The sequence below is a fragment of the Setaria italica genome, chromosome VII, assembly GCF_000263155.2.
Source record: "Setaria italica strain Yugu1 chromosome VII, Setaria_italica_v2.0, whole genome shotgun sequence".
NCBI lineage: Eukaryota > Viridiplantae > Streptophyta > Magnoliopsida > Poales > Poaceae > Setaria > Setaria italica.
Window position 1 is genome coordinate 2,630,580 of NC_028456.1, and position 12,126 is coordinate 2,642,705.

General features: G+C 45.8%; 1 protein-coding gene across 1 annotated transcript; it reads left to right on the top strand.

The window, feature by feature from the left end:
- Positions 1–1,507: 1,507 nt before the first annotated feature.
- On the top strand, positions 1,508–3,491 carry LOC101781025. Its single transcript, XM_022828271.1, has 2 exons — positions 1,508–2,457; positions 2,885–3,491. The coding sequence occupies exons 1-2, from the start codon at positions 1,508–1,510 to the stop codon at positions 3,489–3,491; spliced, it is 1,557 nt and encodes a 518-aa protein (XP_022684006.1).
- The last annotated feature ends 8,635 nt before the right edge of the window (positions 3,492–12,126 follow it).

Below are 12,126 nucleotides of genomic sequence, written 5' to 3' on the forward strand. Positions count from 1 at the left end.
CGACCTGCCGTTGGTAAACCATGATTCCTGGAGATAGATAGATAGATAGATAGATAGATAGATAGAGAGAGAGAGGCTCGAGCCATCCCGCTGCCACCATCTCGCAGATCCACCGCCGCCACCATCCCACCGTCGTTGCCAATCTGCGCCGCCGCCTCACTTCACCCCACCGCTGCTCCTCATCGCCAGTGAGGGGCGAGCGGAGGGGGAGGGGAGGGGAGGTAGAGGGGGTAGGCGAGTGAGAGAGGGAGGGAGAGAGGAGGGCCGGTGCCGCGCGGAGTGAGGGAGGGAGCAGGACGGAGGGAGTGAGAAGGATGGAGGGAGGGGGAGCGCTAGCTAGCGGAGGAGATAAGGATTGAGTGGCGCGGAGGGAGGAGCGGAGGGGGGACGCGTGGACAGGAGGTGTACGCGCGGCCCAAAAAAATCTAAGTGCCGGGTGCGTGGATGGGAGCCCTCTAGTACCTGTTGGGGGTTCCAGCTGGTACTAGAGGCCACCCTCTAGTACCTGTTGGAACCCCCATCTGGTATTAGAGGCGCTCCGAGGGATCCCAAACTTAGATTTGGTACTCATGCTACCTTTAGTACCGGGTCCTAATTGAACCGGTACAAAGCCTCATGAAGTGTGCACAGCTGAATCATCAACCAGGCGTGCATCTATCTGTCATCACAGAATCAAATAAAGATTGAAAAAGTATCTAGGAATGCCTGAACCAGATAACTCATTTTAGATTGAGAAAATCTTTGTACCAGGCGCTCAACAGGAAAGAATGTTGGATTTGACCGCTTCCCGAATCCTGCACGTGCTGACGTGACCAATTTTGAAGTATTGGGAAGTTTATTAATTGGGGATCTATTGTGGGATGACATCCCATGATTTGTGGGAAATACAATTTTAGTAGAACCCCTAATAGATTATTTTGGGAAGAATTTGTTGGAAGACTCTTGAAGTTGCTCTTACAATGCAAATTTTATTTTTGTTGTTTTATAAGCAGCCGTTGTATTTAGTTCACCCATGATGTGATGTGGAATCTTTTAATTGGACATGTGATCATATGAAATGAAACTCTAACTCTTAGTGGAAGGTGTGGAAGAGTTTCTTAGTTGGAAACCATGTAAAACAAGTTCCATCCCCACCATGAAACCTATTTCCTTCCTCTCTTCATAACTATGATGCCATGTCACCATATTTACCTACGTGGCCTCTTATTTATGGAGTTAACTCCCATGGAGAGTGGCGCAAGGAAGCACATGGCTAGAAAGCACGACCTCAGCTAACAAAGGCCTTGGTGAAATAAGTTTATGTTATATTATTAGAAACCTTATCTGTTGGCCGGTTCTTTTCGCGCCGGTCAAGTTTGCGGCCCGTTGACTTATCAGCCAGCTCAATGATCAATGATTTGCACTCCAACTAACCAAATCAATCAATCATCATTCATATAGTATAAGTACCACCACCACCCGTCTGGTAAAACAGTCGTTGCATCCCACTCACACGCATCCATCCACCATGGAGACGACGACGGAAGTGGCAGCGCTCCCGAGCGATGCCCTCTCCCACGTCTTCTGCCGCCTGCCGGCACGGAGCCTCGCCGAGGCCCGGAGCGTCTGTAAGGCGTGGCGCGCCATCGTCGACGCCCGCGCGCTGCTGCTCCGGCGCCGCAAGCTCCTCCCACACAATGTCCACGGCGTCTTCGTCAACTACATCGACCATTGCCGGCCGCACCTCTTCTCCCGCCCCTCGCCGGTGGCATCGTCAGCGAGCTACGACAAGATCAACAACATGCTGGGCTTCTTGCCCACTTACAATAATGGGGACTGGTGGTCCGTGCTGGATCACTGCCGGGGCCTTGTGCTCTGCGACATCGAGCAGGGTTGCCAGCTCTGCGTGTGCAACCCGGCGACGCAGAGGTGGGCACTCGTGCCACCCCGGTGGCAAGCGAGGGCCAGATGGCGCAGCTACGTCAGCGCGTACCTGACCTTCGATCCGGCCATGTCGCCGCACTATGAGGTCATCTTGATCCCCACCGTGCTGGAATGGCCACAGCCAGAACCCCCTGGCCTTCAGAAGGCGAGAAATCAGCGGCGAGCATTTGAGGTGCGGCTGCACGGGGTAGACGATGCGCCGTTCTGCCTCGATGAGTGGCTACATTTCTCTTCAGACGTCGATGAGGAAGAGGAGGAGGAAGGGTTGGGGGATGAGGACATGGAGCTCAGCCATGTCGAGGATACATGCCACCTGACGGAATGGCCGCCGACGCCATGGACGTTGGATGTGTTCTCGTCGAGGGTTGGCCGGTGGGAGGAGAGAGCCTTTGTCCGCCAAGGCGAGCCGGCGGGGACAGTCCAAGACATGCTGTTGGATCAACCGAAACCGACATGCCGGGGGCCACGGCAACGTTACGCCGCGTACTGGCAAGGAGCGCTTTACGTACACTGCCGAGGTTCTTTCATTGCGAGGTAAGCAAACCACGGCCATATGTAGTACTCCATCCGTATTGAAATATTTGTTATTGCTGATATTTTCTGACAACGTACGTTTAACCATTTTCTCTTATTCAAAAATTTATTGCAAATGTACGAAAAGATAAGTTTTGATCAAAATACTTATGATGGTAAACTAAGTCACGCACAAAATAAATGATGCTTACATAATTTTTTGAATAACACGAGTCAACGGTGACAAATATTTTGATACAGAGGTAGTATTATTTTTCATCTATGCACATGATCATATTAAATTTTATTGTTGGCATCATGTTAAGAAATTAGGCTCAGGTACACAATGAAATAAATTTAGGTAGATTGATTTAATTAAAGATCGTTATCTGTGGTACGTATTTGTTGGGCTGTAAGCGGTGAACTATCATATGGTAATTTTTTTCAGGCTTTCATTGTTGAATAATAATTACCAAGTGATTAAAACGCCCGGAGACATTCAGAAGAACACATCTGCTAAACCATATCTAGGGATATCAGAAAAAGGAGTGTACTTTGGGATAGCTCAAAAGTGTCAATTACGGGTTTGGATCCTCAATGAATCACGTGGACAGATGGAGTGGATCTTGAAGTACGAAGATGACCTTACACACTATGCCCAACATGTAAGACAATATGACGGACAGATGGATGGACCATGGATTGTTCATGATGTGAATGACACTGATAGTGTTTCTGAAGCTATGAAACAGAGTTCGGAGTGGGACTCCGACAGCGATGATATTTTTACAATTAAAGCTGGATCAACTGATGAGGAATACTATGGTGCAGGCTATGACATTCTTGGATTCCATCCTTATAAGGAAGTTGTCTTTTTGGCTGACTACTTTACAGTGGTGGCCTATCATCTGAAAACATCAAAGGTTCGGTATCTTGGCAACTCACGTCCAAAGAGCTACTATCATAGCTTTACAAATGACATATACGAGTCATTTGTGTACACTCCTTGTATGATCGGAGAGCTTAACAGAGGCAGCACGATGAAGGAAAATTGAATTTTCATGTGAATAATAGAGGTGTGCTCATGTTTGAGCGCTGCCATATGTGGTTTATTGACATAGTTTCTGAATTTGAGTGTTAGTTGGGATATCACTTCTCAGTAAGATTCCTATATGTACCATACTGTACATTGGTTTCAAAGTTTCAGTAATGAATCCCATCCTATGTACCTTATCAGTCTTAAGAAGTCCCTCCTGCGATCTTACTTAACAAAAACAAACTAAAAAGAGTTTGTTACGAAAATCTTCAAAAACGAAATATGTGGTTAAGTTGGTTAGGTTCCTTGTGGTAAAATTTGCCTACCCTAACCCAAGTCTCGACTCAAACAGACATATGAATCATACAAAATTGTAGAAGGAAATTTATATAATAATTATCAAATGATAAAAGAAAAATATATAGCTACAGGCGTATTAAAGAAGAAGAGGAAAACGGAAGACAAAAGGAGGAACAAAACAAACCATACCACAATGGCCATGAAATCACCAATGGGCCGCCCCTTTAGGAACCTGCCCACACTAACCCACACTTGGAGTTTTTGGTATATTGTATGGCTTCTATCATGGTTGTTCCATTTCCATGCATGACTTTACTGTCTATCAAATAAGCACCTCTGCGCCTTCCTCGCAGTTGATTGATATAAGACCAAATGTCCAATAGTATATCATCCCTACGTGCCCCTACCCCATAGGAATGAATGATATGGTGCATAATCTATTATATAGGGATGGCACTTAAATCTTGAATGACATGGTGCATAATTTACATAGAAATGAATGATATAGGGATCAAATACAACCGAGGATTAACGGGTTTAAAAGGTCTCTAATTTCATTTGGTGGGGGTTATCTAGGCTAATGCTTTTGGAATTTCAGGATATGATTTAAAAGAATAATTAAACAATAATTTTCTCATAATATTAAAATTTTCCCAACATTTATTTTCTTGACAGGAAACTTAGTATAGGAAAATAATTGGTTTTTTTTCTAAATTAAATAAGGTTGTCCTGTGTGTTGCATTCATGCCGATGCATCTTAGTATTTTATGAGTGCAAAAGGTTTCAAAATGCGCTTAGACAATGACCAGGTTTTTCTGAGGATTTTCATGTTTTTTCTAGAATTCATTTTCATTTTTTAGAGATAAATCTATTTATCAGAGGACTCTAATTTCTTTTATGAGCTCCAAGTATCGTATTTGGACTTCTCGTGTCCCAAACTATCTCTAAAATTTTTTCTGAAATTTTTGAAATTTTTAGAGTATTTTTCGTGGTTTAAATGAATTATTCTAGCTTTATTTGGATTTTTCTTTACATGGGAAATTACTTTTGAAAATAAAAAGAAAAGAAAACCTAAACTTACCCTTTTGCGCCGAGCCCGCACCCAGAACCCCAATATGTGGCCCAACTCTTCGTTCCCTCGGAGCGAGCCTACGAGGCTCGGTCCAGGTTTGCTTGGCCCAGTTGGAGCCCATTTGGGCCCAGCGGCTGGGCAACCGCCCCGACACGGCACGCCAGCGCCGCCGCCTCCTTGGCCAAGCCCTGCGCCCTCCTATAAAAGGTGAACCCCGGACCAGACCGTGCACCTATAAAAGACGAGACCCTGTGTGGCGGAACCACCTCGGATTAGCTTGATTAATCAGAGTTTAGCCGCCTAACATGCGACACTCCTGGTTAACTCGAGCTAACACGAAGCGCCGTCGAACTTCATCCGATTTAACCACTTAAACAGGATCGAGTTCAGCAAACCCACACGAAGGTGAGCGGTTACAGAGAATACAACAAGTCCACTGAGTTACGCAATTCTTACTTGATTAGTTCGGCCACAAAAGTTTGCATCAGAGTTTTACAAGTTCAAAGAAAACGACAGAGAAACACTAGCGGAAGACTTCGTCGGGGTCGGACGTCCGGGCGAGGCCAACCAGAACATCACTGAGTTCTCTCCTCGCCGTCCGAGGAGGGGTCCCACTGGACCGTCCAGCCTGGCGGGTGCTGGGGCGGCCAAGCGCCAACAAGGGAGGGGTCGGGAACTGCAACTTCACCTGAAAAACAGGAGCCACAACAAGGCTGAGCTACTAAGCTCAACAAGACTTAACCGGGGAGGAGCCAACTACTCTTCCAACTAGACATGCAAGGCTTCTTGGCTGAGGGGTTTGTTTTGCCAAAAGCACTAAGTAACCTATTTTCAAGTTTTAGCTCCGGTTCTAGATTCACTTACCAGTCTAGGTTGTGCACCCTACTCTAGGAAAACATCGAGCCAAACAAGATGTGTAGATAAAACAACAACATTGCCATCATCAGATTCCTCATTTACTCAGGGTGACATAGCGATCAAGCAATCTCAAGCTGTGAGAGGCAGACGAATCGATTCGAGTTCTTTAACCATGCATGGGGAACCTAGCCTCACGACATCCGCGCACCCGGAGGTCGCTTCCTGTGTCGGCCTTCCCCATCAATCCCCTAACCCGTGTCGGGCCCATTTCCTTTGGTGCAAGGTTCCACAGACCCGGCCTCTGCCGTTCTGTGACCACGCTTTGCCACCACGTGCGACAACCAGCAGGGGAAACTCCATTCCAAGAACAATGGGGCGACCGCTCACGTCTAGGTTCAATCAGGTACTAGGCTTCCTCATCCCATACTAAGTATGAGGCTAGTACTTTCAAACACTTGATCACGAACACCACCACTGTCGGGCCTTAACCAGTTTTCATAGACAGACGGGACGTCCATCCGACCACCAAAAAGTTACCCAACCCTGCCCCGTCCATCGTCCTTATAGTTGTAACAGGAGATTAAGCATGCAACTCCTACAACTCGCGAGTGACAGGAGATCACTCGGCTTTTACCGTCTCCTATTTAAGCAATGCAGCTACTCGGTCCAACAGCTAGTGCTCATATCAAGGGTTACTAAGTCATGTATCTAGGGTTTCACACAACTCCTAAACGTAAATGCACAAACATGCTATTCGGAAGGCATGCGCAAGTTTGGCAAAGTACGTAGGATTTTCATGCAACCGGGGCTTGCCTGCAAACAAAGAGGGCTGGAACTGCTCGACTTCGGGGGCGGCTTCGACTTCGGTGGGCAGGAACTCGACCACCGCTTCTTCTTCGAGCGCCGGGTGCAGCTCGTAGAAGCCGTCAGCGAGGTGCAGCTCTACACGACTGCAATGCAAGGGTTAGCTTGAACGTTTAATTCAACAGCAACACTGGCTCTCCTGAGCCCAGAAACTTGCGACAAAGAGCAGGAGGCTGAGGCGGTTTGAGAGAGCTGATGATGATCAACAGGTAAGGGTAGGAAGGGAAACTAGTGGTCTGATCCTTGAACTAGAGGATGTGATAATTGGGATCCTCAGACGTAAGCGCTGAAGGGTTCCCATGTTTTACACTTACACCCTCAAGTTGAAGAAAAAGATCACAGCCAAGCCCTCGGGCGAGGCGGATAAAGGTCGGCGGAACAGACAGGGTCGGACGAGACGGAACTGGGGTCGGGCGGATAGGAGGGGTCGGGCGAGGCGGACTTAGGGTCGGCAACTCACCTTCTTCCTGAAAGGAAAGCTTGGGGTCGGGAAGAGGCAGACTTGGGTGGAGGAACTAAAGCTTCGAGCAGGGACTAAGACCGGCGATGCTCCGGCGGCGGCGCTTCTTGCGGATCACAAGAGAGCTCTACGCAGCACAAAGGAGCAAGCTGCAGGGTGACTTGGAAGAACTGAGAAGGAACTGGGAGAAGAACTTTTCAAGAACTGGGTGGGTGGCGCTAGGAGCTTGAGCAGGGAGCTAGAGGAGGCTAAAGGCAACAAAGGCGGAGGGAACTCCGGCGACGGGGGCATTCCTTTTATAGCTGCTGGAGCAGAGGAACGGAAACATCGCAGAGAGAGAGAAAAGGAGCGGCGCGAAGGCCGGGGAGAAGCAATGGAGTGCTCTGCCGTGGCGGCGATTGAGCAAACCGGGCGGTGCTGCAGAACTCCGGGGGTGACGCCAGCGATCATTGCGCTACTCCGTCAGGGCGGCGTAGGCGCGGGTAGACCGGTGGTTGGGATTTGGCGGAGAGCGGGCGTCGTTGAGCGGAAGAGGTGATAGAAGCGACCGGTTAAACGGCCCTAGGATCGAGGGCGCACAGGTGGGAAGACAAGCGGACGCGGCGCGAGGGAGAGCGCGGAACAACAGATTGTCGGGCGGCTTCTGACAGAGCGGGGAAAGGAACTGTCGCGGCCGCGGTCGGGGTTGGTGGTGGGGGAATCGTCGGGTAGCGACGACCGGGCGGCGCAACTTTTGCTGGAAGGGACGGAAAAGACGGGCGACATCGGGCTCTGGGGCCGGGATCTGGTATCGTGATGATGGGCGCGGGAGACGAGGGTCTGCAGAAAGGGGTGCAGAGGGCTTCCGCTGCCATTAGGGAAAAGGGCGCGGGAACCAACTCTGTTCCTCGCCAGAGACAAAACTGGGCGATGGCGTCGGAGAAGACGAGCCACGCGGCAGGAAAACTCCGAGGCGGCCATGCAACTCGAGTGCGGCTGACGCGGGGGATCTGGAAAAGGATCTCACGGGTCCATCGGGGGAAAAGATCGGACGGGTGAGGAAGATCAGCAGGATCCGACGGAGGGCGGAACTCGCCAGGGTCGGGGAAGGAACGAAGCGGTAGGGGTCGGATCTCAGGGGTCGGGACTGGCGGAAGACTGAGCACTTAGGTGCGGTCAACAGAACAACTGACTGAGGTTAAGGGCTGAGATCAAACCTAACTGAGAAAGGTTAGGGGTCGGTCGTTACACCCTGGCCAAGCCCTGCGCCCTCCTGATGCTCGCCTCACCAAACGCCGCCTCGCCGTCCTTGCGCAAGCGCCGCCGTCGCCCGCATCCGCTATAGCCGGAGCTACCACCGGCCGATTTCACTACACCTAGGTGTCGCTGGAGCAAGCCAGAGCCTCCACAAGATCGACGACGCTGAGCCACACCGTCTCCACCGTTCCCCGTTGCTGCTCCACCTCCGGAAGAGCTCCACCGCGGGAAGCTTGAGCAGGCCACCATCTTCTTCATTCGCCACCAGTATCTGGCCCTTTCTAACTGCCTCCAACCCCGGTGAGCACACCTCCGGACTCCCGTCAACCTCCTCTCTCCAATGCGCCACCCACCTGAGCCCCTCATCGCTCGGAGCGCCGGTGATTTCACCGCCCAGAGCCGCCTGTCGGCCATGGGAGCAAGCCTCTGAGCTTTTGCATCTAGGCCCCTGAGGAAAGCTGTAACGATTAGATTAGTTTTTGTGTCTTGCAAGTTTCTTAGGAACCCCTAAACCTTTTAGATCCTTGCAACCGAGCCCTAGCCCTATTCTTTTGCAGATCTAACCTCGAGGATTTATCTATTCGTAGTGACTATTCACTGAGTCTAGAGTTTTTTCTCTGCTAGCACTTGAAGTATACAGTTAATCACGAATAGATCCCTAGAACCTTTAGATGAACATAGTTCTCCCGTTTTGTATCCGTATAATCTCGTTCTTGTTGCGTTAGATTCATGCTTAAACTATGTGTTAGAAGCAAGTTTTAATCATGTTATGTATTTTGAAATTTATTTAAATATTAATATGATTAATTGCTTATGCACTCATTTCCTAATTAAAAGCTAATTAAGATCTTTAGCTCACTTTTCTTAATTAAATGTCCATATGATAATACTTATTAAATAAGTTTTTAATAAAATCTAATTAGAGCTACACTTTGGTTTTTCAAAATAATGTTCAATTGATTAATGTTTATTCAATTTTCTGTCTAAATAAAAGTTAGATAGGTTATACCTGGAGTTTTCTTAATTAAAAATTAATTTGGCTGTATATACATATAAATGTGTTTTCGAATTATAATTTAGTTAGTTCAACACGAATCATAAATTTATGCGCTTGGATGTTCTCACATATGTTATTTTTTCCAAATTAAATGTTCAAAGTGGTATAAACTAAAATTTGACTAAGCTTTACTTCGTGTTTTTAAAATATAAATATAACATGACTTAATTCTAACGTAGGATATTTCTCTGAGGTATCATCTACATTGATTTCTAAATTTAAAATGTATGAAGCATATAGTTTTTTTATAAACTTAAATCTTCGATATTGTATCTTCTCAACCAAAGCTTCGTTTTAGTCGGTTCTTGCTGTGTTAATCTTCTAATCGTAAGCTATAGTTTAGCAACGTTGTTTCACCATGTTTCATGTTTTTGATAATAAATATGATATTAATTTTGATTAATTCTTATTTACTCATCTTTTCTAATTAAAAGCTAATTAGGTTTATACATCGGCTTTCTCTAAGAAAGTGTTAATATGATTAATATCAACATAAATGAGTTTATAATTATAACTTGTTTTAGTTCAATGCGACATATAAAGTTATCGATTAAATGTTATTACATATAATTTATTTTCCAAAGTTAAATATTTAAATGGCATAATTTGTACATGAATATTTATAAATAAAAGTTGACTAGGTTTTACATTATCTTTTCAGATACAAATATCTTTTGAATTAACTCCCACTTAGGGTATTTTCTAAAAGTATCCTTTACATGTGTTTTCTAAATAAAATAAATGCAGCATATAGATTTTGTCTTTTCCTTTACAACCAAAGTTTCTCCAATAGATGTGTGTCTTCAACGATAGCATCGTTCTTAGTGTTTCACGCGCCTTCATGATCCTAGAATCGAGCCATATCCTTTCACACGCTCTTTCAAAGCTTTTATCTTTGATTAGTGTATTGTTCTTAGTTGTGTTTGGTTGCTTTGTATGCTTGTGCCGGTGATTGCTTCGAGTAGAAGGATTGCTGTTTGAAAGCTTTGAGGATTAAGAGTTTCAAAAGAGCAAGAGCTGAAGTGTCCCTTTCAAAGAGTAAGAGTAACTTTTCTTTGAAGAAAGGCAAGTGTCCCTAACCATCCTTCTATCTATGCTTATTTTACAAAAATACCTTGCGTTGATTGGAACATGAAGAACCATCCAGGAAAATAATGCAACCACAAGAACTACATGGCTCTGGTCTTGGCTAATTAATTAGAGACTCTAGTTTGATGCGGTCTTACCGAAAGGGTAGGAGGGACAACGACAGATGGGTATAACCTAGCCCTCATACTGATCTGCTCTATGGTAACTTCACAGTGTTGAGAGAGGTTTATGCTCTACTACTAATCTGGAAACCTTAGCGGGCTACTTCTTATTAGGAAATCTTTGTAAAGATCTCGTAGCGTCCCTATGCAATCACACCTCGGTAGTGTGATAAGTGCCTACTTTTGCACAACATGGTTGGGTTTAAAGTTCTTGTGAACTTTTACGCGACTTGTGGTAAAAGTGTACAACCTCTGCAGAGTGTCACGGTCAAGAGCGGGCTGGATCCTTACATGATTAATAAACTTGAAGATGGACTTAAATCGTTATTCTGATTATTTCTTGTGGCCTCGTTGAGTACCAACCGTAAGTGTACTCACCCTTGCTTACTGCTACTCAAAAGAGGAAGGTGTGTGAAGTTTTCTGAAGATGATGCTGAGTTCTAGGCGTCTGCAGCCCCCGTCGATTGTTTGTGAAGTTTGGAGCCTCCATTTTCACGATTAAACTGTATATCTCTGATAGACACGTAAGTCATTATTTACATTCCTTTACGTGATAATGTTACTGTTATTCACTGATGATGTCACTATATGTACGAAACTAGATCCTGGTATACATATAGGTAGCACTTGGTTTTGTTTTAAAACCGGGTGTAACACTGAATCAACATATTTCAAGCACATATTGACGAACAGGTCATCTACCACTACAAGAATCCATGGCTTTAAATATGAGCACCTATGCTAAACCTGAGACTTATCCATATATCGTTTGATTCCACTGCAACAAACCTAAAGCTGTGCTATGTGTCACAACCGTACAGTAGTAAATAGAGTCCGATCAGAACTGCCAAACCTGTTTCTTTCGGTTGAGAGAGCTCGCTAGCGACAGCCTCCCGGCCTAGCCCACGTCCGGCATCCAGTAGTGCCTATTGCTTAAAATTGCAGCCACAGGATGCGGCTGCTATTGTTAATCCACCATTTTTTTTGAATACTCATATTATGTTGCTATGTTAGCTGAATCAAATATGTTTCTGCCCGTTTCATTCATAGGAGTTTTTGGATTTGTTCTTACTGCCTTGTGGCTGGAGAATGATGTTTTGGGTCAAGAAATAGACAAAGGAAAGGTTTCACATGCAGATGTAGTATACCCTGAGTTGCTGGTGGGCTTTGTGCTTCACTGTTATGCAATAAATCTCTTCACCAGCTATTTCTTTTGTTTTGTAATTTATGGGTGATGTGGTAGAAGTAAACAATTGTTCTACCTTTAATTGTATCGCAAATTGGCAATTCACTGTCTAGAAACTCCTTTGAATTGTTAGAGCTCAAATCAATTGCTTGAACCGCTGAACTCTAAAACATCAAGCCTACCTAGCACTACCGGAATCCTTAAATTTGCTGAGTATTTTTTTTTGCCGAGTGTTTTCTTTCAGGCACTCGGCAAACAAGCTCTTTGCCGAGTGCCGATCGAAAAACACTCGGCAAAAAGGAGGTTTGCCGAGTGTCAAATTAAAAACATGTTTGCCGAGTGTTAACACTCGGCAAAGGAAAAAAAAACCA

Bases quoted from the DNA above. Each gene is read 5' to 3' on its own strand.
- LOC101781025 (XM_022828271.1), top strand. From the start codon at position 1,508: ATGGAGACGACGACGGAAGTGGCAGCGCTCCCGAGCGATGCCCTCTCC. The intron at 2,458-2,884 runs GTAAGCAAACCA...AATTTTTTTCAG, and splicing joins CGAGGTTCTTTCATTGCGAG to GCTTTCATTGTTGAATAATA.